The 27,065-nt window shown below is 59.2% G+C and overlaps 1 protein-coding gene across 2 annotated transcripts; it reads left to right on the top strand.

Moving 5' to 3' along the window:
• On the top strand, positions 1-26,840 carry RUNX3 (RUNX family transcription factor 3). 2 transcript variants are annotated; one of them, XM_012750832.3, is made up of 5 exons: positions 1-374; positions 2,257-2,413; positions 10,007-10,111; positions 20,442-20,597; positions 23,967-26,840. In XM_012750832.3, the coding sequence occupies exons 1-5, from the start codon at positions 87-89 to the stop codon at positions 24,515-24,517; spliced, it is 1,257 nt and encodes a 418-aa protein (XP_012606286.2). In that variant the 5' UTR covers positions 1-86; the 3' UTR covers positions 24,518-26,840. The 2 variants fall into 2 exon arrangements, with proteins under 2 accessions (XP_012606286.2, XP_012606284.2); XM_012750830.3 differs by having other exon boundaries at positions 20,400-20,597.
• Positions 26,841-27,065: the final 225 nt, after the last annotated feature.

Here is a 27,065-nt window from a genome sequence, read left to right as displayed (position 1 = left end):
GGCGGCCGAGAAGGCGCCCGCGCCGGCCGCCCCCGGGGGAGCCGCGCCGCCGCCGCCGCCCGCCCGGCGCCCTGACGGCCGCTGTTATGCGTATTCCTGTAGACCCGAGCACCAGCCGCCGCTTCACACCTCCCTCCACGGCCTTCCCCTGCGGCGGCGGCGGCGGCGGCGGCAAGATGGGCGAGAACAGCGGCGCGCTGAGCGCGCAGGCGGCCGTGGGGCCCGGCGGGCGCGCCCGGCCGGAGGTGCGCTCGATGGTGGACGTGCTGGCGGACCACGCGGGAGAGCTCGTGCGCACCGACAGCCCCAACTTCCTCTGCTCCGTGCTGCCCTCGCACTGGCGCTGCAACAAGACGCTGCCTGTCGCCTTCAAGGTGAGTGCGGGACCGGGGCGGGACGACACGGGCCCTGGGGCTCCCGGCGTCCCAGCCGCAGGAGCCACGGCCCCGGAGGAGTGGGAGGGGGCCTGCCCGAGACTCTGCGGCGAGACCCGGGCTGCGGACCGAGGACGCTTTTCGGCCTCGCTGCGTGCTCGGCCCAGGGACCTCCGCGTTCATTCTTGGATGTGCCCCGAACGGATGGCTTTTAGGGGGCTGGCCCCCTCCACCTGGGCTTTGGGGAACCCTGCGTAGAGACGTTGATGTGGAAACAAGCGAATGGGGCTTCACTTGCCCCTAACCCGGATCCCTCGGACACAGCCCTGCGGGCAGCCGAGAACAGGATCCCGGGACCAGGGCGAGGACTCCGGAGGTGCGGTGCGGTTCGGAGGGCGCACAGGGCCTCCCCTCCCCTGCCAGCACCCCTCCTCCGGCGCCGCTGCAGAAACACTTCCTGCTCACACCCTCCACCTCGGGCTTCGGGCTTCTGAAATCGTACGCGGGGCTGGACTCCAGGCCAGGACCCGGAGCATTGCGCCCTAAATGGCTGCACCGGAATATTCTGCATTCCCAATGGCAGGCTGAGATTGGGGTGCCCCCACACCTGGCAGCCCCCAATCATTCAGAGGATCTTTTTCTCTACGCTAAGGAGTAGGCGACTGTTTCATTTTCATTTTTTTAAGGGGGCAGCGAGATGAAACGAAAACGCCTTGGTTTTCCCCTAAACCTCTCACAGCTGCCGTGAGAAAGGGCAGGGCAGGAAGGGCCGGCGGCAAGGGGGGTGGTGCCCGAGGTGGCTGGAAGCAGCGGCCGCTGGCAGCTGAGCCGTCCTTGCTCCCATTAAGACGACTCCAAATTGGAAAAAAGCATGAGTGGCTCTTTGAGGTCTCCCGGGTGACATCTTAAAATACCAGTGGGGAAAACCTCCCCGGGAGGGGGGAGGCCCGTGTGACTTTAATCGTCAGATCGGAGCTTTTACTGTCACTTGGAGCTTAAAAGGAGTCTTTGAAATTAAAAGAAGACAGGATGTTGACAGGAAATCTGGCCTTTTTAATCAGACCCCAAACATTTTCTCCTTGAAATTTTTACCATCTGGATTCCTACTCCCTGCACGCGGCAGCCACGTTTAAATGGCTGCGACTCTGTTTAGAGTCTGATTCTTTTTCAAAGGGCATCTGCCTCTCCGTGCTCTTGGGGGCAGGAGGAGGGGAACAGTATTTAGGGGGACATCCCCACCCCATCCCACAATTCCCAGCAGGTGCATCCTCCTGTTATCAAAAGCCCCCCTCCCCCACTTTAAAGGGGTTTTCTGGACGACCCTTCTCAAAACCAGTTTGTTTTGCATTTTGCATTTTCTCTGCATAACGAATTCGGGCTCTGCAGAGGCCAATAAACCAGGCCTGAGCCACATTTCAGGGCCAAATTTCCTACCCCAAACGACTCTTGCATAAATTGAATGAGGGTAGCAGCCCTCTTATTATCGTTGTTGGTATTCTTTTTTACTTGCAAACTTGGTTGCTAGAAGCGTGTTGATTCCTCTTTTAGTCTAGCCGAAGATGAGGGAACCGCATCCCACATCATAGTGACTGAGCTGATTCACTGCTCTCGCTTAGATTCCATTGAATAGAAATAAATTTCTTGGGACACGGCTTAACTAGTTGATCTAGGTTTTGGTATGGAAGCTAGGGATTTCATCTGCTTGTTTTTGTTATATTTGGGGGAAGGTCTTCATTGTTTTTAAGCCTCTTCTCCACCCCCCATTGGAGAAACCTGCAGTGCGTCTGGGACGCAGGGGAGCTGCCCGCCCAGCCCCTCCCCTCCTTCCCCAAGCCTCCGTCTGCCTTTCTGAGCCATCCTTCAGCACCCCCCTTGTCCTCAGGTGGTGGCACTGGGGGATGTGCCAGATGGAACGGTGGTGACCGTGATGGCAGGCAACGACGAGAACTACTCTGCCGAACTTCGCAATGCCTCTGCCGTCATGAAGAACCAGGTGGCCAGGTTCAACGACCTTCGTTTCGTGGGCCGCAGTGGGCGAGGTGAGCCGGAGGGAGACCTAGAGAGCCTGACATTGGCAGTGGCAAAGGTGGGGGGAAGGAAGCTGAGAGAGAGGCCTTGGGGTCCCAATGGAAGCCCCAGAAACAGGTGTCCCGGTCCAGCTCTGTCTAAAAGAGCCGTTTGTCATCCCTTAGGGTGTTACAGATCTCTGTGAGGATGTGAGAAAAGTTATAGTCTTTTGCCAGGAAAAGCCACAATTTTCTCCCAGTTTCTGGGGTTTACAGACTCCTGAAACCTTTCATGCCACCCCCCTTCCCTGATTAAGCACCCCTGGTGGCACAAAAGATGCTGGGAGAAGATCGTGGATGAACGAACAAAAAGGGAGCTTGCAGGTCTTCCAGCAGGCAGCTTGGAGGACCAGTCTGCCGGGCCCAAGCACCCAAGCCACTGTCCCCACAGGGGCAGATCTCCCCACACTCTGAGACCACCTCTCCCCAGCTGTGGCCTCCCGCAGGCAGGCACGGTTTCCCAGGCCCTTTGAGCCCCAGGTGGTTTAGAATAGAACTAATGCAGTGCAGAATGCCGTCTCCCACCCTACAGGCCAGGCTGGTGTGCCACCCTGCCTGCCTGATCGACCAGGCAGTAGAAGGGAGGCAGGCTGTTTGTTGAGTGGGAGGCTGCTGGGACCTGAAACCCATTATCACTTAACTCGGGGGAGGAGAAGCCCTAGCAACCCTGCCCCGGCGAAATGGAGGCTTAAGGGTCCACTGGCCCTTTAAGACCAGCCTGCTGAGAAGCAGCTTGGGGGAGCTGCCCTTCCCAAGCACCAGGCCTGCCTCCAGCTTTGTTAGGAAACTCAGCCGGGTTCCCTCTGCTGCCCGACTCCACACACGGGCTGACGCGGCTGAAGCAGAATTGTACTTTTCATCACCAATAAACAAGCCCTTCTCAAGGCTTTAGTTCCCTCTGAGCTGCCAGCCCTGCGCCGGAGCGGGCATCTGGGCACCATTTTTTCCTCTCCAGCCATTCCATGTATACATACAAATGTCAAACATATTTTGACTTTTCAGCATTAATTAAAACCAGGGCATTATTTGCATGTAATAACTGTTTACTTGTTACTTTTTATGAAACTGAAATAGTTTACATTCTTTCAAACATTTCCTGTTCCTGTTGGCTCCCTTCCCCACGCACAGATTTCTTTCAAACGGTGCCCTTAACTGGTTGCAGGTTGATGGATGGAAAATGTTTGCTTTTATGAATTAAGCTTTCATTGCTGCTCCTAATTAGTCTCCAAGCCCCTTTTGTCATCCCCAATCTCTCAAACCCTTTGCAACTTAATCCCAGCCCCAGCCCCGAGTGGAGAGTCACCCATCTCTGGTTGGTGGCAGGCAAAGCCAGTGGCTCTACTGAGTGCAGGGCAGTGGCTGGGTCTGCCAGCCCAGGTGTGGGGGACACGATAGCTGCCCACCCTCGTGAGGCAGGCAGAAGGCGATGTTAGTCTGGGAGCCCAGCAAGGCATCGGGAACTTTGTTTTCCTTCCCACTCCTTCGCCTGAGAGGGGAGATATAGAAAGAGAAGAGACGGTGATTCTCTGAGTTACTGAGACCTCATGCTGCTGTTCTGCACCCTGAAAATGATTTTTTGTGGCTTTCATGCCCACAGACCTGGGCCCCCAGCCCCGAGGCCGGCAAGGAGGGCGATGGCTTTCTAGAGCCTCGTTCGGCAGCCTGCTCTTGTAGCCGGCACAGCCATGGCTGGGACAGTGGCTGTGGAGCTGCAGGAGGCTGTGTTTATAAACCATTCTTACTTCCATTCTCTCACCAGTCTCGGTGGTCCTGGCAGGGAGGGAGTGGTCTAAATACAAGTTCGGATGCCTACAGATCCCTGCATGAAGCGTTCAGCCCTGTTCAGCCCTCAGAGGCTCGTGATCTTTAAGAGCTTGGCTCTAGAATCAGCCGACCTGGGTCTGAGTCCCAGCTCTGCTAGTGAATTGCTAGATGGCGTTGGGCAGACAACTTAACCTCTATGTGTCTCAGTTTCCTCACCTGTAAAATGGGGCTAATGATGGTCCCTACCTCATGAGATTTTGAAGGGATTAATGAAATTGATGCAAGTGTATCAACTGGTACATATCGAGAGCTGGATACATATTAGAGATTTTGTTACTTCAAATGCTTGGGACTGGAGGAGGCCTTTGAGGTCCCTTTGAGTGGTGACAGTCACTGATTCTCTGATTGCCATGCGGTTTGGGCGGGGGTGGGGGAAACCCAGAAGGTGTGAACTGCTGAGTGGGAGAGGTGGAGGCGGCTGGCAGGGAGGAAGGAGGGTGCCAGGGTCTGGTGGCATGCAGGCACACATCTGTTGTGCCCATCCTGCTGACTGGGGAAATTCCCACCTGAGAGAACAAGTCAGTGGTTGACACCGACAATCTGGGCCACTTTGGGAGTCAGAACAGGTTGGGGTTTGGGACCCAGAGCCGCTCTGTGACTTCTTCCAGGACTAAGAAGTCAGATGGAAACTTCCACTTGTTTCCTCAATTTTGAGGCCTTGGTTCTGTCTGAATTCCAGGAAGATGGCTTTCCACGAAAGACACACACGCAGTAACACCACAGGCTGAAGCTGCGAACCAAGAACGGGAAGGGAAGGAGAACCAGGCCACTGCTGTCCCCGGCAGCGATCAGGGCCCGGGTCCCCACCCTGCCAGGCGCAGCACCCCTTTCTTACAGTAAACATTTTTTGTAACGAGCCCTTTACTATCGTACATTGAGATTGATAGGTAACATAACCTACCTACTTACATCCAGTTTCAAAAGCTTTATAATTCCAAAGCTATGATAGAGGGAAGAAACGGGAAGGAAGCTTATAACAAAACACCGCTATGAACATACTCACGTTGGGGCGGGGCGACACAGCAAGCTGGGCCGAAGCCGTCTCCGCAGAAGCCTGGTCGCCTCCTCAGCAGACAGAACAGGGAGGGGTCCTCAGAGTCTGAGTGCAGCCCTGCCATCAATGCCAGCATTTTCTGAAGTTGTGGACAATTCTTGGCAACGTTCTGAACAAAAGTAAAAAGAAAATAATTGTCTTTCCCCTTGGAAAATTCAGAAGACATTAAAAGTGCAAAAACAAAAAAATTTCCTTGTTTTATGTAAAACTGAGTTAGGCTCATGGCTCAGGACTTTTATGAGCTTTTGCCTTCCAGAAGAATGTGCTCGTCACTGCCCTGTCAGTGCTGGACGCTCGCGTCCCCTCCGCAAACACGCCGCCCACCTCGGATGCCGGCAGTGCGTTGAGCACGCAGACCACAGACCCCGAAACGCCCGCTAGCTGGCAGCCACTCACCCAGGCAAGATGACAGGCACATGAGCTCCCAACCTGTCATGAACTGGTTGACAAGGAACCTTGGTTTGTAGAGAGAGATTTGGGCTGAGGTGAGTGGGTGCAGGCTTAGGGAGCCCACAGGTGGGGGAAGAGATGGATGGCTTCTTGGCCAATGTGGAGAAAACCCAGAGGTTCCGAGACAGACATGTCCCCTCTTTGCCCAGGCAGCTCCCGTGGGTGGGGCTCATGGCATAGGACCCGACGATACACTGCCGGACCCAGCTGAGCTTGGTGATGGGAACAGGGCGCTGGGTTCTGCAGGGTAGTCCATTCCCAGATGTGGATTTCAACCCCCACCCCCAAACAAGATGCCCTTGGAGTGCTTGGATTTGCAATTCCTGGACCCCTGGCCAGTTGCACGTTTGCCCAGGTCTCTGCAAGGAGCTGTCCACCTCCTTTGTCTTCTCGGCTTCCTGCTCCTAGAGGATGGATGGTTGGGTTTGTTGCACTAGGCAGAGAGAGAGCCGGGCAGGGCCAGGGAGAGTTGAGGGGCACTCAGGAAGACAGCTTCCTCCAACCCTGGCTCCCAGGGTCCCTGCCTCCTGGTCTTCCCGACACCTGCTCCTCCCGTCCACCCCTGCTCTTAGTCCCCTCCAACTCCCAACTCTGACTCCTTTCCCCTCTGCAGATACCTGGGAGGGATGGTGACAGGCCTGGAAACCGAGAGGAAGTGGGCAAGGAGTGCTGGTGACTTCAGGGGTGGCATGTGATTTGCTACTTGGTGGGAGTGGGGCCTCCTCGCTCCCCGGAGCAGGGCCTTAGTAGCGGTGTGGTGGGGCAGGCTCCAGCACATTCTAACCTTCCTGAGCCCTGCTGTATCCTATGTGACCTGCTCAACTCACTGCCCCTCTAGGAGCCTCAGTCTTCTCATTTGTAAAATGGGAGCAGCAGTCTCTGCTCTTATTTCATTTAATAAACGCTTATTGAGCACCTACTATGTGCCAGGTGCTGTCCTAGGAGCTGGGGACACAGCGGTGAACAAGACAAAAATTCTGCCCCAGGGAGCTTATGGTCTAGTGGAGGGAGGCAAAACGAGGACGGTCAGTAGAGGGTGGCTACAGGCAAGAGGCAGTACGGGACACTGAAGCAGGTGCAGGGCTGGAGCCAGAAGGAGTGGGAGGGCCCGTGACGCTTCAAATTGAGCAGCTTAACCTTTTTGTGCCCCGTGGGCTCTTTTGACAGCCTGGAGAAGCCCACACACCATTCTCAGAATAACGTGGGTTTTCTTCTTCAAGGTTTAAGATAAAATGCAAAGGATTACAATGGAAACCGATTCTATTAAAACAACCGTTAGCAAAATGTCTTAAAAATTGTGATAGATGTGCTGCCTGTTTAATGTATTAAATAACAAGATCTAGCGACAGATCTAGTGACGACCGTGACACTGAAGTTGTGACGAGCGTAGAAGATATTTAGAGGAGCCTGCGACAGCTGTAATGTGATATGTAAATATCTGTGACGGCTCTTGGCGACAAGGTCACAGGTACTGCCGCGAATACTGCTGTGGTTTGTTGCCTGCGTACACTCTTACTTGAGAGAGATGCTACATTTCAGGCAGAGGTTAGGGACGACTCGGTTGCTGTTTTTTTCCTGTCCCGGGCCTGCTCAGCTCTGCAGAGCCAAGTTTAAAACGCCTGCTTTAGATGAAGTGACAGGGGAGGGCTTGCTGGGAAGGCGACTTTTCGGTGGAGACCTGCCGGTTGTGGTGAAGCAGCAGGTGCCGCCCTGAGCGCTCAGTGCCCAGAGTGTGCCCACCAGTGCGCCCGGCTGCGCCCAAACCGCCCCTCGGCATGACTCCCACAGAAGGTGGTGGAAGGGGCAGAGGCCCTGAGACCGAGGGGAGAGCCTGGCTGGTTGGAGGGGGAAGGGGTCCAGGAGGGAGATGACTTCGGAGACAGGGAAGGCAGTTTGGGGAAGGGGGATCCTGGCGGGGGTGAGCAGGGAGCCTGAGCTCAGCCACCTGCCTTCGTGGCCTTGCCTTGGACCATTTTGTACTTTCTGTTTGCATTGCAAAGCGCCCCTGCGGCCTGACAGTGAGGGGCCCAGGGCTCCAGGAGTAAGTGCCAAGTGCCAGTAGCATTTCTATCCCTGCCTCCTGCTGGCCGGCCCTGGAAGAGTCTTCCAGAGAAGCCCCCCATTTCTCAGCTGGAGCCATAGCTCAGGGACTCTTTAGCTTTAAACGCCCCCTGCCATCTCAGAAGCCCTTGAGTTCTTCAGCGTGGCCCCGGCAGCCTGGCTGCATTGATTTTGTTCTAGATTCTCCTGTTCCTGGAGCTAGAATTTTCACATGATCACTTGGCCACCAAGTGCCCAGCCGTGCAAACAGAACCATGATACTGGCCCCCAGACTGAGGCCCCTTTCCCACGGGCCCCACTCTCCCACGAGTGGCATGGGGCTCATGCAGCCTGCCTTGGTGTCGGGAGGACACGAGGGCTGCACTCAGGCAGCCTCCTGCGTGCCCGCCCTGCGCCGGCCCTGGGGGTGCCGTGCACCAGGCCGTTGGCCCTGTCCTCAGGGAGCTCCTGGGACTGACTGTACCTGGGGTCCGGAGGCCAGGGGTGCACAGAGGCGAGGGGGAGGCGAATTCTGGCTTGGGGTGAAGCCCACCCCCAACCTCACGCAGCACTCGGCTTTGGGTTATAACAGAAACAGGGTGAGAGGAGGGCTCTGACTAAGGCGCTGGGCACATTGTGTTGCTGTTTGAGGACAAATCCTTACCTTGTACCGCACCCGCGGGCACGTCAAAGAATTAACTGTAGAAAGAGGAGAGAACGCTCTTTGTCGCAAGTGAAGCCTTTGTGTGCCTTCGACGTGGAGGAAACGACAGAAGAACGAGAGCTAGAACTGAAAACGAAAACAGCTCGGGACCAGAAAGTGAAATGAGAAGTCCACTGGCCTGGGAAACTGATCGCCACAACTACGACACGGAAAGTGTTAACAAGCTTCGTACACGGCGGTTTTTAAAAGGCACTAAATCCTTCACAGGAAAGTGTAAAAGAACACCGAGCAATAATTTGTGCTGGATTATGCCGGATAATAACCATATCCACAGTTTCCCTCTCACCAGTAAGAGAAGAAAGGTGAACAGTCGAGAGACTCTAAAAGCTCTTCCGTCTTGCTGGACGCGGTCACGCAGGTGACAGCCCTGGGGTGGACGTGGCCTCACACCGGCGTGACGACAGCGGAGACCGCTCTGGAGAGACATCTCGCTCCAAGGGAGATCAACGCCCACAGATATGTCCCGATCCTCCGATGCGATGAAATCACTCGGCGCTTCTTGGAATCTATTCTAAGGAAATAAGCAGAGATGCAGACAAAGGTTTTTATAAACAGAAGGTCATTTTCATTTTATTTTAAATGGTTTTTTTAAAAAAAGTAGTATTTAAAAAAAATTTCCCCCCCCCTCTGGAATTTTGAATGGAGACTTTGGAGCCAAATGTCTATCTAAAAATAGAACGGCGTTCTGGAAATAACAGTTGTGTCTACAAATGAAATGTCTGCAGCTCCCAAAACAGTCCTTTTCCAGCCCTGGCCGCCCACACCAATGAGAAATCAGCAACGACGTACATGCTGGGAGCGAGGGGGTAGATAAATACGAGATAGGGCTTCCGTGAGTTGAAGCATTTGCAGCCACTAAAAACGAAGTTTATGAAGAAGTTTTAATGACATGGGCTTCTGATGTGATGCTAAATGAAAAATAAAACAATAGAAAAACGTACATCTTAGTACCACTGCATTGTGTAAATGCACGTCCCCATACACGGGGGGGGGGGGGGGGCAGAAAACACCCCGATGGTAACAATGTTCATCTCTCACTAGTGGAACAATGGGTGTTTTTTTTCTTCTTTCTTTAATATTTTGTGGGTTCTCAAAGTTTTCTACAAAGATCACTAATTACTTTCAGGAAAAAAAAATATAGACCCATCCTTGCTCCCCACCCCTAGATCGTGTGGGTCTCTGAATAGAAGGAATGGTGCAGAGAAAGACCAAGAATTAGGGAAGAAATAAGCCAGGGTGACCAGAGCTGGGGGGAAGGGTTACAAAGTTGGTGCCAGACCCCTGGGGGCCTGGAATGCTGAGCCCAGCAGCTGGAAGCTCACCCAGAGCCCCATCTTCTGCCCAGGCTAAAAGGGGGGAGACCTACCCTTTCTAGAAAGTCAGGGGCTTCCAGGAGTGGGGTACAGGTAGGAACCCAGGGTGCAGTAAAAGTTCCAGGTGCCAACCTCCTGCCTTTATCTCCCATGCCCCTCAGGGAAGAGCTTCACACTGACCATCACTGTGTTCACCAACCCCACCCAAGTGGCCACCTACCACCGAGCCATCAAGGTGACCGTGGACGGACCCCGGGAGCCCAGACGTAAGTGTCACTGAGCCCCCTGACCTTGCTGGGCAGGACAGGAGGGTCCAGTGGGGAGAGGGCAGCGGTGAGGTCAGACAGGTGGCACTGGGTCCCTGGAGCCCTCTGGGGGATTATGGTCCTTGGCTCGGCCCCCCCACACTGTACCTGCTGGCAACCCTCTAAACCCTCCGGGCTTATCGCCAGACCGTGGGAGGCTGGGGGTGGAGGGGGACAGCAGGGTGGCTTGGTGATCCTGCCTCCCGGTGGGACCAGCTGAAGGAGCCAGGAGAGGAAGAGGATGGGAAAGCTTCAGATGTGGTGTGGGGCGGGTAGGGGTGGAGGTTGGGCCAGGCCTGCTGTGCCAGAGCCCCTCCTTGGAAACGCTTTTGGAGTCCTAGCATGTGACTGACTCAAGTCACGCAGAGCCCAAGCACTCTGACCCCAGGGCCCACACCGGCGAGATCAGGACTGCAGATCTAATTCCACGAATATTTATTGAGCACCTGCTGTGTGCTGGGCTTCCTGATCCATTGGCATGAGTTTGTGTTTAGTTCCTTCTGCCTGCTGAAGGCCTTGGAGTTTGCAGAGTAGGGCTGGGGCAGCCGGAGGGCGGGCCACGGGGCTGAGTGAATGTTTGAAGCAAAGAGCCAGCCAGCTGCCCGCCCCCGCCCCAGAGCTCCTGTCTGGACAGCCCATGCACCCCCCCACCCCCCGCAGCACAGTCAGCCTGCTGTATGGAGAGCTGGCCTGTCCCCTTCTCTCTTTGTGAGCATGACCGTTTGCAGTTTAGAAAACCTTTTCACGCTTATTATTTCATGGGGTCCTCGTGACAGCAGAGCCAAAGGGTCACCCATGTTCCGGTGAGACAGTCTGGGCCTAAGGAAGTTGGGTATTTGGCCAGGACCTCGTGTCCTGCCGGGTGGGGGGAGGTGCTCCAGGCCTCAGTCTCCCAGACCGGCCTTTGATGCCGGGCTGCGCAGGCGGGGCAGCAGGACACGCTCCTGCGCCTCCTCCAAGCCCAGGAGGCTCAGGATGGGAGTGTGGCCGCGCCAGGGCATGTCAGTGAGGAGCGCCCAGGCCTGGCCCTGCGCCTGCCCCTCCCTACTGGGGAGTCAGGTGGGCCTGGCCCCCATCCCCCTGTTCCCGGGCCCATCACAGTGCCTGGCCACTTGGGAAAGGCGCAGAGCTGGGCCCAGCATCTCCGAAAGTTTCCCTGCAAGCCTCTCAGGGGCACCTCTGCCGGCCTGCCCTGAGCCCCCGCACCTGAGCGTCCCAGGCCCGCACCGTCAGCACTGCCGGCGCCTGCTCTGGCCAACCCCCTGCCGGTTGCCCCGGCTGGGATCTGGTGCAGGCCTGCCCACACTCTTGACTTTGGGCCTTGTGGCTTCACACAAGTCGTGGCTCCTTTTTGGCCTCAGTTTTATCGTCTGTGAACTGGATCACTGACCCCAGGAGTCTCGAGGTGGTGATGGCTGGGGAGCCCTGTGAGCCATAGGCTACATGGTGCAGAGAGCAGATCCGGAGCCAGGCTGCCTGGCTGTGGGACGTTGGGCAAGTCACCTCCGTGCCTCAGTTTCCTGATCTAAGAAATGGGATTCACATAAGCAGCTAGCTGTGGGGCTGTCGAGCTGGGGACACTGCCCACAACACCCAGAGAGCACCTAGAGGAGAAATAGGGTAATCTGTGTAAAGCACTTACAGGGGGTGGGAGGGGTAGCAGGCAATCAGTTGCTTTAACCAGGGCTGTTATCTGCTGTGTGACCTTAGGCAAATCATTGACTTCTCTGGGCCTCAGCTCCCTCCTCTGTGAAATGGGATGATCCTACCTTGCAGGCCTGGAGATCAGGGTGACATGTAGACAGCACATGGCTGTAGCAGACAGAGGATCCCCATGGGTCCGTGGTACATCCCTGCCCCCCCCCTGCACTCCCGCCACCTCCCACCCCCACGGTGGCGGATGGTGAACCTCTCTTGGGAGCAGCAGGGCGCTCCCACCATGACAGAGGTGCACGTGTGAAGCCCCTACTGAAGGAGCTAATGGTCCCGCTCTAGGTCCCCAGGGGCAGGGTCAGGATGGACAGGAGCCACAGTTGGGCTCGGTGTGAGGGTGTGGCACCTAGGAGCCTCTCTGAAAGGGAGGGTGCACCTGTTGGCAGAGACAAGTGAGCAGGGTGTCAGGGCTTGGTGGGAAGGTCCCAGGGGCCAGGCAATCCTGGCGTCTCTGAGAGCCCTCCGTGTTCACCCCTGCCAGCCCAGAGCTGCCCGCCCTCCCAGCTGAGGCGTCCAGATGGGCATGGAGGTACAGCCCTGTCTGTGGGCGCCCCAAGTTGAATCCTCTGCCCGCTTTTCTCTCCTGGGGCCCCCCAAGCCTGAGATGGCCCTTTCTGGGGTGAGCTGGTGGGGGAGGGGCGCTCAAGACCAGGCAGCTGAGCCCAGAGGGAGCCGAGGTGGCAAGAGGGAGGGACAGAGGCTGGGCCAGGAGACCAGCAGGGGCAGAGGCCAGGCCTGCTGTACCACCTGGGAAGATGGCACCTTCCTCTAGGCCCTGGCAGGGGCCAGATCAGTGGTTTAAAAGTGACTTGTTCAAACAGAATCTTAGCAGAAGCTCACAGAACAGAGCAGAGGTGGGGAGGGGGCATTGCTCCAGGTCCCACATCCCTAGCACCTGCCTGCTCCTGCCCCTGGCCTGCCCTGCCCTGGGGTCAGGTCTCACCCTGACCCCGGGTTCTAGCCCCAGCCTGGACTTCAAAGTCTGTGACTTTGCACAGATCCTTCCCCTTTCCTGGCCTCAGCGTCCCCAGCTGTGAGAAGGAAGAGGCCAGCTCAGTAGCTGCTGGTCACTGACCACGCCGTGTGTGTAATGGCAAACTCTCCATTAATTAATCCTCAGTGACCCCAGAAGGGGACAGAGGCCAGGGAGGCAACACCTCCCGCCCAAGATGAACTTCAGTGCACCCTGGGGTCTCCAGCTGAGTGCTCCGGGAGGTGAGGGCCACTTAGTAGGCCCTTCCTGCCTCCATGTGCTCATCTGCAAACCGGGGATGGTGTCAGTGTCTGTTTTGGGGCATCGTTGCGAGAGTTAGATGCGTTTACAGCTGCCCGGCACAGAGGAAGTGCCCAAACCCTCATGGATTAGCACCGCCTTTTTGCTCCCGGATTTCCTTCCCTACTTCGCCCTGCTTTGCAACCCCGGCGGGCAGCGGGGCCTGGCCGGCGTGGAGTCCGAGCCTTCTGGGGGGGGCTGGGAGTCTGCTGATCCCTGAAGCCGACTGTGGGTTCTGTGGCTGGGTCGTTCCCCTCCGGTGCCCTGCAGAGCGTGCCCGACCTGCAGCCAGGTGGCCAGCTGGGTTTGAAGGCTGGCTTGGTGGCTTCCTGCCTGTGTGGCCTTGGTTTCTGAGGTTCTCGATGCTGGTGTCCCTCAGAGTCGCTGGGGGCTGGTTACAAAGCAGGTTGCTGAGCCGGGTCCAGGATTCGGGCAGGAGGTGGTACAGTGCCTGGTGATCCCGGTGCGGACCACAGCTAAGCCTGACTTCCAGCTTAGCAGGTGCTGGTACCTCGGGGGGTAGGACTTGGGTTCCTGCTGCTGCCTGAGGCAGAGGGGGATGGTTCTGGAATCTTCCCTGTGGGCCCTTTCCTCCCAAAACTGTACGTAGAATGATTTCAACAAATATTGTCCCAGGCACCTACCACGTGTCAGACCCTGTTCCTCGTGCTGGAGATGCCACAGTGAACCCCACCAGGCGGGCTCCCAGCCTCTTGGTGCTCAGCCTGCAGGGTGGGGAGAGGTGGTGAACAGTTCTGTTGTTACCACGGCCCTCCTGCCCCACGTATCTGGGCCGTTACCCCTCGCTGTCCCCGCTCACCGGACTCTGGCCACCCTGGCTGGTCTTTAGCCTCTGCAGGTACACTCCTGCCTCAGGGCCTTTGCACTGCTCTTCCTTCTGCCTGGAACTCTCCCAAGTCTCCCAAGGCACCCCCAGGTATGGGGCCCCCTGTTTAAGTTGCACGCACACAGCCCTCCTCCCCTCTCCCCGTCCTTCCTGGCTCTAGTGCCACCGAGCACGCACCCCCTTCTGCGGTGCCGCACAGCTCACTAGTGTATTCCATTCATTATTTCGCTCCCCCGCCACTGTCTGTGCCTCACGAGGGCAGGTTCTTTTCTCTCGGCCCGCCTGTATGGACCTCGAATGCAGGCAGGAGCCCTTAATAGGGGCTTGATAAATATTCGGTGAATAAACAAAGTGAGCAAATAGTTAGTTTCAGGTAGCGCAAAGCCCTATGGAGAAAAACAAAACTGAGAGGCGGGTGGCAGTGCAGGGCACGGGGAAGGTGCCCTGGAGAGGGAGCCTTGGGCAGAGAGGCCTGCAGGGAAGGGAGCAGGCAGCAAAGCGTGGCAGCGGGGGCCTTGGCGTGGGCAGTGGAAGTGACCCTCAGCCCACAGCTGGGCCTTGGGGGACCCTAAAGTTGGCGCAGTTTCTTGCCCGGCTCCAGGAGGAAGCCAGAGAGAGGGACGCGGAGGCCGGATGCCTGGGCTCAGGAGGGGCAGCCGCCCCCAGCGCACGGCTCCCAAGACCCCCACAGCCCAGGAGTGGCCCCGTGCTGGGGCAGGCCTAGGGGAGCCGGGGGAGTGTGCCTGGCAGGAGGGAAGGGGTTAACCGCAGACCTCCCGGGCTCCCCTAATCAAGCCCAGGCTGCTGGAAGCCCTGCTCACAGCCTCCCTGCCCGCTGGCCCCCCGCCAGCCCGTTTCCCTGCCCAGCCACCGACCGGCTTTCATCTGCTCACAGGGGGCCGATTCACGGCAGACCACCCTGGGCCAGCACCCGCCTGCGACTCCGCGAGGTTGTTAAGAGCCGGGTGTAAATCTCCTGACAGGCCGCAGAGCCGGCCTCGGCCCGGCGCCCCGCCCCGAGGCTGGGCAGACAGTGGCTGCTGTGTCTGGGCCGTGGCCACACCGGCGGCCAGGGAGCCTGCCGAGTGGCCTCAGACGGCCAAGAGCCTGCTGATGGGCCTACATTGTCCCCGGCAGACAGCACTGTCCTGAGGCCCTGCCCGCCTCTGCCTCTCCCTGCGTCCTTCCCGCCCTCCCGCACCCCCCGCCTGGTTGAGGCTGGATGCTGAGCTGGCCTCTTGCCAGCCAGACCTGGTGGCCAGGTGACCCTGTCCTCTCTTAGGGGTCTTGGAGAAGCTGAGCTCCACAGAGCGGGCTGACCATTCCAGGCCTGAATCTCAGGGTTGCCTCTCACCGTGTGACCTTGACCCTCTGCCTCCACTTTTCCACCTGTAAAATGGGGGTGATGGTAACAGCCTGTCAGAACGTCGTGACCCTTGGAGATGGTGTGTGTGGCCCACCTGGCGCAGTGCCTGGCACATCCCTCTGTCAAAGTGATGGCCACTCCTGTCACAGGGGCGTATGTTGGGCCAGTGTGGAGACAGGGGCGTGGCCCTGATGGCCTCTCGTTCCCTCAGAAGCACCAGGTGCCTGGGTGGTGAGGAGGATGCCCTGGGGCTGATGAGAAGGGAGCCCCCACCTGGAACCCGGCCCTGGTCCCCTAGCTCCTCCACCGTGTGACCCTGGGTGAGTCGCCAGCCTGGCTGGGCCCTGGCTTCCTGCCCCCCACTTTGGCCCTTATCACTACCTGTGAGGTTGGTCACCCCACCGTATGGAGGCATTGCAGGAGAGTTGTTTGCCAGGAGTAGATGCCAAGTCAGGACTGGAACCCAGAACGCCTTCCTCGAAGGCTGAGGCCTGGTGGGCTCCTTAATTCTCAAAACCTGTCCTCACCCTTGGCCGGTAGAGTGAGTGGTCCTCGTTTTACAGGTGAGGCAGCTGAGGCCCAGAGGGGGAGAGTGGCTGGCCAAGACCACTGGTGGGGAGAGCCACCTGGTGTGGCTGGGGCCACTGGGCCCTTGGGAGGCCAGGCTGGGCTCTCCATTCCCATAAGTGAATGGATGGGATTAGCCATGGACACTAATCAAGTCCTCGCTGGAGCTATCTGATGTGAGCCCAGCTACCGAGACTGACAGCAGCCCAAGCCAGGCCCCACGGGCCAACTGGGGTCCTCCCCAGGCCTCCTCCACCCTCCCCTTTTAAAAACGTGGTCTCCCTCCAGCTTATCGGCACTCCCGGGGTTAGACACTGTGATAACCACTTTACATGTATGGAAACTGAGGCCCAGAGGGACGTGGTGGGTTAGAGCAGGGCATGACTGGAGACTTGGACTCCCAACCCTGAGCTTCAGAGCAGGGCAGAGCCCCTGGTGGAGTCCACTGAGAGGGACCCTCTCGTCGTCTTCTCCCCAGCCCATCTTCCTGTGCCCGGGCCTCAGCGGGGCCCTCACACCTGCTGTGGAGCCCGATTGTCAAACCCCATCCTTCCCTGAGAGATGGGCTCCAGGGAGAGCAGGTGGCGGGTGTCTTCTGTGTGTCCTTGAGCCTCAGTTTTGTCACCCACACAATGGGGACGGGAGTAGACCTGCCTCCTGGGGATGTTGCAGGGTGAGACAAGGCATGCACGTCAGCCGTGTAGACACTGTAGCGGAAGAAGCGCACAGTGAGTGTCGGCCGCTGGCTTTGTGATTCCTGCTCCTGCCAGGCCAGCCTTCGCCTGCCGAGGTGCCCGGGGGCTCCGTGGTGGGAGAAAGGAGGCGTCCTAGACGAGGGGCTCTTGGGTTGGGCCCCAAAGGACAGAAGAGGAGTTCTAGCAGAGGCTGTCCTGAGCTGAGGCTCTGAAGGATGGGGGGTAGAGAATATTCGAGGAACCCTGCCAACAGCAGCAGCAGGAAGAGGTGGTGGGTGGGCCCTGGGGCAGGAGGCCTTGCCTCCTTTCCTTTCGGGGCCATCTGACCAGCAGTTGATCCTTTTAATCTTAAGTCAGGGACTTTCAGAGGGAGGAGACCTCAGTGAGCAGGCTGTGCAGAGGGGAAACTGAGGCACACAGCACACCAGGGCCTGGCCCCAGACGAACAAGCGCATTAGGGCCAGAGCCCTCCCCACCAAGCCCTCTCTCTGGCAGCCAAATGAAAGAGGCCTTTTCTGAGGCCCATCTTCTTTCCTCGGGCAGAGGCACTTCCGTCCTGCGCCCAGTGTGAAGGCCCCAGCCCCGTGGCTCTGAGACTCCCTGGCTCGCCGGCCCCACGGGCTCCCACGGCCCCTCCCTGGCAGTGGCTCCATGTTCCACAGCAACAAGGAAGCCATCCCGAGCTGCTGCTGAGCTCCCGCCTTCAGGAAGCCTGCCCTGCGGGGAGGCAGGACAGCACGCGTGGGTCAGTGCCCTGCGGCAGGACTGCCTGATCCGCAGCCTGGCTCCTGGACCAGCCACTTAGCGTGGGTTTCATCTCAGAGCCTCAGTGGCCACATCTGAACAATGGGAGCGAAAAGGAAAGAGTCAGGAAAGGAGCCCTGGACTTGGAGTCCAGGGATCTGAGTGCGAATGCTGGCCCTGCCGTCCAGGCTGTGTGGTCCAGACATGACGTCTCCAGCCTGGCCCCAGTGCCTTGGTCTCTAACGTGGGCTGGTACTCCTACCTCCCGTGGCCACAAGCAGGGATAGAAGTGACGGTTATGATGGCAGTGACCCATGTGGGTGGAGAGCGCCCACAGACCTTACTAGCCCAGCGCCTCGGCCCACGGGCAGCGGGACGGGGGCACTGCAGCGTGGGTGCTGGGAAGGGAGTGTGACTGGAGCAAGGCCAACAGCCCACAGGCGGCAGGGCCCACCCTCGAACCCAGGCTGGCTGTGAACCCCGCCCTCCTTCCGCAGGGTAACTGTAAACACTCTTAGTACATGGTGTGACTCAGAAACGGGGGACTTTATTCACCAGTGACAAAAATAACAAGGTCTGAGGTTTTGCACCAGCTTTTGTGTAGTCCCATTGGCTCACTTCAAGCTTGTGGTTGACTAAGACACCCAGATCCTTTGCACCCAAGCTGCTGTCAGGTCAGTCTGTGTCTCCACGTCCCTCCGGTAGGCTTCCTGCCTGTTGAGATTGTTCAGAATTCACGCAACCCCCGGCTCATCGATACGTCCCCGCCATTTCCAGTGGTCCTAGCAGTGCGGGCAACAGCATTTCCTGCAAGGCCTGTTAGGGCTGAGGGCTGGACTTGGAAGCTCTGGCCACACTGGGCCCACCCCATCAGGGCACCCAGGTGGGGGCCACCTCTCCAGTCTGCCCCAGTCCCCACGCATCCCACTTGTCTCATATATGTGACCTGCCCAGCCCCCATATCGGAGTTCACGCCCCCAGCCAGTGTTTCCCCTTTGTTGCCCTGGTCTGGGAAGGGGCGGTGGGGGCCTGGCCAGAGGCCGGACGGTCTCGTTCCTGCCGCCAAGTGTCCATAGGTTCTTGGCCTGGGGCCTCACTGGAGAAGGAGGTGGGGCTCCTTGGTTCTGGGTGACTTTCTGAGCCCACTGTGACCCCCCGGACTCCCGGCTTCATTTCTCAGGCCCTCAGATGCCCATCTGAGCTTGTGGCAGGAGCTCAGAGGTCTGCAAGTACCAGAGTCCATTGCGTTCCCATTTCCAAAATCAGAAACCAGGTCCGTTCTGAGGCCCCTGGTGCTGTGCCCTGGCTCCCAGCAGCCGTCAATTCCCACTGTAACGTTGCCCCAGGAATCACTTGTCCAGGCCCCACAAAGGACAGTGAGGATGTCTTCTCTCTTTGTCAATCTAGAAAATTCCACCTGTCACTGCAGGCCAAAGGACTCAGGCAGACCTTCTCCTCCCCCTTAGCCGCTTCCCTGCATTTCTTTCCTAAAGGGGCCCAGGTCCGGGAAGTCCCCACTGCCTGCCTCGCTGGGTGACCGCGGGCAAGCCTCCCTGCCCCTCCGGGGTGCAGCCGTGGTTCTCCACGTGTAAAAGAGGATCCGGCCCCTGCCTGCCTGGGTCGTGAGCGGCCAGCGGCTCGGACAGTGGCAGGCTGACCAGGAGAACCCGGGAGCGTGCAGCCTGGAGACTCCCGAACACGCGGAGGCCTGAACAGGGACGCCGGGGAGTAGTGCACGTAGGGGCCCAGAAGAGGAAATTTGGAAACGACCTGGGTGTGCGCAGAAGGGAACGGTGGAGTGAACTGCGCCCCCAGTGACGTGGCAGGCAAGAAGGAGGGACGTCCAGTGGCGCAGAGTGTGGTCCTCGTCACGCTCGCGGAGCCCTCACTGCCAGGGAGCATCCCCAGGGCTTTACGGGAAGTCCGTCGTTTCCATGAGGCTGGGTTACTTCCCCATTATACAGATAGGGAAACTGAGGCCGAGCTCCAAGGAGCGCTACAAAAAGAGCAAGTTACAGAATGACATGCCCAGTCTGGGACCATTCAGGAAAGTTCCATGAGAAACTTGCTCTGTGCTTTCCATGTATGGAAAGCCAAAAAAAGGCTGGGAAGAAAAACTTGCAAGCTGGTCACGGTGGGGACTTCTGGAGAGGGGCTTAGGGTGGGTCAAAACAGAAGAGTCTTATCTTTAAGGCTTTTATTTTTGCAAACATTCATGTGTTGCTTGTGAAATGTAAAATGAGTAATTGAAAAAGCGTGTGTGCCTGTGTGGCAGGAGAGGTCCCTGCAAGTTCGATGTCGCTCAAGAAGCGTCCCCTTGGCCTCCGCAGGCTGCGGGAGGGCAGGCCTGGCCACCTTGGCCCTGCTGGCACCTCTGGGCCTGGGAGGCGAGGCTGGGGCAGAGGGGTAGTGGGAAATGCGGGCAGTCTTCTCCACGTGTGACACCCCACGCCAGGTGCACTGGTCTAGCCCTTCACGCAAGTGCCCTGCGCCCCTGCCCGGTGTCCTGGTGGATTCCCTCTGCCTGTGGCTCTGAGCAGGGAAGGCGTGTCCTGGGATCACTGGGTGGCTCAGGCCTGGAGCGTGCGGCAGGTCCTCCCGGGGGCCTCCTCCCCTTGTTCTTGCAGACATGTGCGGGAGGCGAGGGTGGCCGCACTCCCGGGTTCTCTCCCTCGGGAGCATGCTTGGGCCAGTCTCCCATGCCTGTTGCCTCAGTTTCCTCTCCTGCTGAACAGTGTATTGTAAAGGTTTGGGTCACAGGCTTTGATTGGAACCCTCAGTTTGAATCTTGACTCCACTACTTGCTGGCTTTGTGACCTGGAGCCCCTCAGCCCCTGCGTAAGAATGACTGTTCCTGCTCATGCAGACGGGCTGAGACCATGGCAGCCCTGGGTGGCACATAATGGCCATGCTTTGCTCAGAAAGTCTTTTGAGAACCTCAGAAAAGAGGCTGGTGGTGACCTCAGGGATCTCCCTGCTGAGGCCTAAGGTTAGATCTCAGGAGGAACTTCCCAGCAGAGTGAGGCATTTCTGTCTCCCCTAAGACCCTGGGAACCGGCGGCTGATGGACTCCCCATGCTCTGCAGGGCACCGGCAGAAGCTAGAGGACCAGACCAAGGCGTTCCCCGACCGCTTCGGGGACCTGGAGCGGGTCCGCATGCGAGTGACACCAAGCACGCCCAGCCCCCGAGGCTCCCTCAGCACCACGAGCCACTTCAGCCAGGCCCAGACCCCAATCCAAGGTACGGCGCAGCCGGGGCTGCAGGGCAGCGGGCGGGTGGGCTCAGAGGTGGAAGGGGGACTTGGACGGGGCCCATCTGCCCAAGCCAAAGCCCATCTGGAGGTCAGGCACTGCACCCCCTTGTTTTCTAGAGGAGGCAGCTGGTGCCCACTGGCTCCTCCGCATGTTTCCTGAAGGCCTGCTCCATGCCGCCTTCATTCGTGCACTCACTGCGTGTGCCGCGCCTGGCCCCAGGGACCGGCGTGAGCAGACACGGCCCTGCCCTCCAGGAGCACACGGTCCCCTGGGGCAGTGGGGTTACTCCCACAGTTCCCCTATTAAAATCAGGGCATGAGTCGTCCCAGGAGCTGTGACAGGCGCACCCTGCTGTACACACTGTGCCCGCCCTGCCTCAGCGTTCTCATCTGTAAGTGGGGTGGTTGTGAGTGCCTCCGCCCAGGGCTGGAGTGACATTGCTGCACTCGGACACACCTTATAAACTGTAAAGTGATGTTCCCGCCCTGGAGAGGCCCACGGCATCGCCTGGGAAAGGTCCCCCACCCTGCCCAGAGTCTCCTCCCAAACGGGGAGGACTGAGGCTGAGTCTCTGTCCCGGCTGCCTGGACGGATACGGCACCTGCCTGCCCTGCCTCCACTCGGGGGCTGGAGGGGCGGGGGGCCTGGTCGGGGCTGTGGCGTACCCACTTCTCTTTCTGCATCCTGTGTGGCCCTCTGCCCCGAAGGCCTCCCCGCCCCAGGCCTGTCCCCTCCGGGGTGAGAGGAAGGGTCCTCAGTAACCAGAGCAGGGAAGGAACTCGAACTCCGCAGTCACGTGGGCTCGGCTGAGAATTCAGGCTCTGCCGGCGGTGACAGTGTGATCTTGGGCAAGTCACTCAAACTCTGAGCCTCAGTTTTCTCATCTACAAAGTGGGGAGGAGGAGACCCTGCCGCAGAGGGGTGTCGGCAGGCCCAGGCTTGGGGAGTCAGTGTCACGGGCCCTCCCTCCCTCTGCCTTCGGAACACCACGCCACCACCGCCCTGGGTGCTGGGCGCTTGTTAACAGCTTGACCCCCAGCCTTGGTCACCCGCAAGCATGGGGAGACCCCAGCTCCTCCCATAGCCCCGCCTGGCCCCCGGCCGCAGCGCCCACAATGGGGGCTTCTCACAGCTCAAAGGGCTCATTCAGCCACCACACAGCAGCTGGGGCAATTTGGAGAAGAAAATAAACATTTCCTTCCACTGTTGGGATTGGCTGCCCGACAGTGGCCCGGCCAGCTCGGGTTTCCCGGGCCGCGAGGCTGAGGCTGCGTGGTGGGGGCACAGGAGCCTGGAGGGGTGGCTGGGGGAGTGCTGAGGGCAGGGACTTCCCCCAGCACCCTGGAGGAGGGCTGGTGGCCTCGAGGGAGGCTGGAGGGGACGGTGACAGGTCTGGGCAGCCCATGGAGGCTGTGAGGGACACACACTAGGCCCAGGCCCATGGCTACAGGGCCTGTGCTCCCTGGGCCACTGTTCTGCCGTTGCACCCCGGGGTCCCTGTTTGGGCTTCCTTTGGAGAATGGGGTTCTTGTCCTGTAAGCAGCACCCACTGCCACTCCGCTCGGCGCTGGGTTGGCAGCTATGCTTGCTTGGGGTGCCGCCGGGCTTCCTCCCGGGGGCTCCTAGACAAGGGCAGGCAGCCAGGCACCTGTGACACCACGGGCTTCAAGGTGGTGCTGACCGCCAAGGGACCTGTTAGGGAGGGCACCAGACGCCCCAGAAGCCCACCTGGACTCCCGTCCCCACATCGCCTGCCTTGAGTGGAAGCGTCGCTCTGTTCTAATCCACGCCCAGGGCCAGGGCTGCTGCTGAGGGACACGCCCCAGCTGACTTGGGAAGGAAGACCCCAAAGCCCTGAGAAGTCCCAAGTCCCACCTGAGGTCACCTAGCACCTCAGGCAGAGCCGAGGAGTCAGGAGGCCTGAGGACGCCCACAGCTGTCCCTCCGCAGCCAAGCCTCCATCACGGCGGGCAGCGCCCACCCCGAGCAAGGGGTTCCCGGAGCAAGAGGCATCGCAGCGGCGCTGAACCACCCTGCGCCTCGTCTCTGTGCCCAGCTCCATTCTGAGAGCTTTATGTGTGTTAACTAAATCCTTATGAACTGTCAGTGTCCCCGTTTTTTAATATGGGGAAGCCAATGCACAGAGAGGTTAAGTGACTTGCCCAAGGGCACGCAGCTGGTAAGAGTCAAAGCCAGGATAACTGTCTAGCCCCAGAAGCCGCTCAGTTAACCTCCCTTCTGTGCTGCCTCAGAGGTGGGACAGCTACCTATTAGGCATGTGCTGGGGCTCAGTGCCAGAGACCCCAGGGTTTTGTTCCAGGTCCCATGTGCTCTGTGACTCTTGGGCAAGGGCCTCACCCTGTCTGGGCCTCAGTTTTCTCATCGAGGGGCTTAGCTCAACCCCAAAGCCCCTTTGAATCCTGAGGTCAAGTGGGGGGGGGGGCAGGCTGGAACTCTCTGTCTTGGAGCCCACTGGAAAGCCAAGCCCTTGAGGGAGCCCAGGGCAGAGGCTAGCTGGTCACTGTGTCTCTGTGACCAGCACGGGTCTGGGCCGCCAGCGCCTCTGGCTGCAGTCTCCCTTTGCTGTCGAGACAGGTGAGCGTGGCACTTGGTCACTGTGCGGCCGCTGATCAGCTCCAGGCTGCAAGGCAGCCTGGTGACACAGGCCCAGGATGGGGAGGAGAGCAGGTGGCAGAGCCGCCCTGAACCCAGCACCCACACCCGGGACATCCATGGGTGTGAGCACCTGAGCCCTCCCCAGCTGCACCTGGGCAGAGTATGCACTCACATTCACACCTGTGCACACACGTGTCCCCCCAGACAGGCCTCATGACCAGTTCCATTTCCTTCTGTGCAACAGAATGAGAATCAGTCCTGCTTTCTCTCTGCCTCAGTTTCCTTATCTTCAAAAGCAGGTTCAGCTCCCAGTCTCACAGGGCCATTGGGGACCCTCTTCACACCCATGGTCTTGCCAGCCATGAACAGTGGGGGGCGGGGAGGAGAGGAACCTGCCCGGAGGAGGCTGCTGGGGTCTGTGTGGACTCGGTCCCCAGCCCGGCCTTCGCCTTAGGCCTCCCTGCCGGGCTGGGAAGGAGGATGAAAGAGGAGAAAGCCTCCTCCTCCTCCTCCTCCTCGCTCCGGCCAGGAGGCTCCCAGGCAGTCTCTGGTCTGGGGTGCTGCTTCCCGGTACCCTGCCGGAGGCGTGGCGGGCTGTGGGCCCTGAGCAGCCCAGGCCAGGCAGGGCAGAGCCAGGGTCCCCACATGGGCCTTGAGAACCAAGCCCCGGCGTGACCTTCAGGAAGGTCCCTGGGGTCATCTAGGCTGTCAGTGACCCCTCCCCCTTGCCGTCCTGCAGGCACCTTGGACCTGAACCCGTTCTCCGACCCCCGCCAGTTTGACCGCTCCTTCCCAGCACTGCCGCCGGCGCTCACGGAGAGCCGCTTCCCCGACCCCAGGATGCACTACCCGGGGGCCATGTCGGCGGCCTTCCCCTACAGCGCCACGCCCTCGGGCACAAGCATCAGCAGCCTCAGCGTGGCGGGCATGCCGGCCACCAGCCGCTTCCACCACACCTACCTCCCGCCGCCCTACCCCGGGGCCACGCAGAACCAGAGCGGGCCCTTCCAGGCCAACCCGTCCCCCTACCACCTCTACTACGGCGCGTCCTCGGGCTCCTACCAGTTCTCCATGGTGGCCGGCAGCAGCAGCGGCGGCGGCGACCGCTCGCCCACCCGCATGCTGGCCTCCTGCTCCAGCAACGCCGCCTCCGTCGCCGCCGGCAACCTCATGAACCCCAGCCTGGGCGGCCAGAGCGACGGCGTGGAGGCCGACGGCAGCCACAGCAACTCGCCCACGGCCTTGAGCACGCCGGGCCGCATGGACGAGGCCGTGTGGCGGCCCTACTGACCGCCCGGACTCCTCCCGCTGGAGGCGGGGACCCCACAGCCTTCCCATGAGCGACTGGCCCAGCTCCCAGGCAGGAGTGGACCTGTGCTCCAGGTGGCCACGCTCTCAAGGTCCAGAGCTGAGCAGGCTCCGCGTGCGTCTGTCCGGCCACATCTTTGTACAGAAGGGCAGGGACCTCCCCCGGGACACTGCCCCAGCCCAGATCCCAGTCATCTCAGTCCACACCCCTGTGGGAACTCCCGCCACCTCCCTGGATCGGCCTCGCTGTCTCCAGCCATGCCCTGTGCTGTCACGGGCCAGGTCTCCTGGGACAGGGGCCTGTCTGTTCCAGAGAGGGGCAGCGTTTGCCCCCAGGAGGAGCCACAGGGCCCTCCCCCCTGGGAGCCCCTCGCCCTGTGGACCCAGCCCTCCCCCTGCATTTACACAGTCGAGTCAGAACTGGAAACCCCGCCCTGCGTCGGGGTCCCCTCACTGTATGGATAGGGCAGGACCCGGCTGGCAGACGTGGGAGGAGAAAGAACCCAAGCCAGTGCCCGCGCCCGACCCCAGCCCCGCTTCCCCACACTTCTCAGCACCTGGCGATGTCCCAGCTTCAGGGTCCCAGGCCTCAGAGCACAGTGACCAGTCTACGGCAGCAGGTCCCCAACACCTGCAGTCCGGCCCTCCATGCACTTTCCCAGCCCACAGCATTCGCCCTCCGTGCTCGTGGTGGGGCCAGGGGGTCCCCTTTTCCTTAGGCTCGTCTCATAATTTCCATTTTTGGAGAGAACGCGGTGGCCAGACAGGTCCTAACAGAAGGTGAGAGGTCGCTGGGTCAGACGTCAGTGTCCCCATCCGCTGAGGTCCAGCCAGGCTGTGCCCCTTCCCCAGAGCCCCAGGGAAGATCCAGGCGAATCTGCCAGCTCCTGACACTCAGCTATCTTGATTTTGTGCGCCAAAACTAACAGTCTGGAACAAAACCAGTTTTTAAAACTGATTTTAGGGGGAAAAAAGCTTCAGTGAAACATTTCCAAACACAAGGTCTCTGACAGGCGAAGCCCTGCGGTTGGGAGCACCCTGCCCCAGCTGCCTTCTGAGGGTGTGGGATTGTCAGGGTCTGGCACCTCCCCAAGAGGTCACATGCTCCAGAGGTGACATCCCACCAGCCCCCACAGTAGGTGACCCTGGAGGAGCCCAAGGGACATGCTGGTGAGACCCAAACTCTCACCTGTGGCTCTTGGACACTTGTCCTGCGGATAAAGCGCAGGGCTTGCCTAAGGGCTCGGGCCCCATCGATCCCCGTGTCAGTTCCCATTTAGTTCACTGGAGAAGGACCAGACAGGACAACCTCCTGTAAGGTTAGGCAGCATGTGGTTTTTGGTAATTGTTCCTGCCACATCCTCCGTGGATGTGGAAGTCTCCCTTACAGACAACGCTCCTCAGTGGCTGCCTCTGTCGGAGCCCTGCCGTACCGCCCACGGCGACAGCAGCCAGGTCCACATGCCGGATGCACACTGGCAGGTTTAGGAAGTCCTTCTGGTGATCCCCCTCAAATCCCTGCTGCTGTAGTTTCTCTTGTCCTGCCCGCACTGGAAAAGCAGTCTCCATCTCTTCCAAACAGCTGCTGGCCGTGTCCTGCTGACTCCCGACACGCAGGGCCTCCCCTCCCCGTCTCAGGAAGCAGCTATGGAGCCATTGACCTTGTGCCTGCTTCACCCCTCTCTGTGGTTGCAGACTGGCCCCAGGCCAGCGTGGAGGCACCTTCGGGTTCCCAGTGCCCAGCACTTTGTGGCCCCAGCCCAGATTACTCTCCCTTCCTGATCCCCAAGCCCTGGTCGGGGCAGGGACGGGAAATAAATTGACCCCCGCTCCTCCTACCCCACTCCCCGTCCCCTGACCAAAAGAGATGGCAGCCACGTGGTGTCTGTTTTTAAGGCCCATAGTGGGTACAGACGCCCTGGGCTGGAAAAAGTGGGTCCTTCCTTACACGGCTGCTCTGAAGTTGTCCTAGACACGCGCACTGATGGGGGCGCACGGAAGGGAGGGGCTCTGATCCGGCTACTGGAGGCCTGCCGGTGGTGGGCGCAGACCCTCTGTGGCTGTTGTCATGCTGAGGAGGGACCACCTGCCACACTCATACCTTCCAGAAAGCCGTCCCCGAGCTGGGAAGAGGGTGGGGAGGGGCGGAGACCGCTTTGCACTATCATTTGCTTGGTGTGTTTGTTTTTAATGCACAACTTGCTTGTACAGTAAACTAACTGTCTTCTGTACTATTTAACTGTAAAATGGAATTTTGACTGATTTGTTACAATAATATAACTCGAGATGTGTTGAAGGATCCCAATGCCAGGCTTCTAGGGCTGTGTGCGTGGGGGTTGGGAGGAGGGACAGGTTGGAGACCTCCCGCCACTGGTGGTGGGAACAGGGCGAAGTCACTACTTTGGAGACGTTGGTACCTTGGCCTCCTGTGTCCAGTTCCATTGGGAATGGCTACAGCGACCACCCAGTACCAGGATGGCCAGTGAGGCCTCCTCCTGTGTGGCCGGAACATCAGACAGGTCTTGAAGGT

Source organism: Microcebus murinus, chromosome 2 (assembly GCF_040939455.1).
Source record: "Microcebus murinus isolate Inina chromosome 2, M.murinus_Inina_mat1.0, whole genome shotgun sequence".
In the NCBI taxonomy this organism is placed as follows: domain Eukaryota; kingdom Metazoa; phylum Chordata; class Mammalia; order Primates; family Cheirogaleidae; genus Microcebus; species Microcebus murinus.
This window is presented reverse-complemented; position numbering and strand designations above follow the sequence as displayed.

Coding starts and splice junctions, on each gene's coding strand:
- RUNX3 (XM_012750830.3), top strand. CDS start 87: ATGCGTATTCCTGTAGACCCGAGCACCAGCCGCCGCTTCACACCTCCC. Junction 375..2,256: donor CGCTGCCTGTCGCCTTCAAG/GTGAGTGCGGGA, acceptor CCTTGTCCTCAG/GTGGTGGCACTGGGGGATGT. Junction 20,598..23,966: donor GGCCCAGACCCCAATCCAAG/GTACGGCGCAGC, acceptor GCCGTCCTGCAG/GCACCTTGGACCTGAACCCG.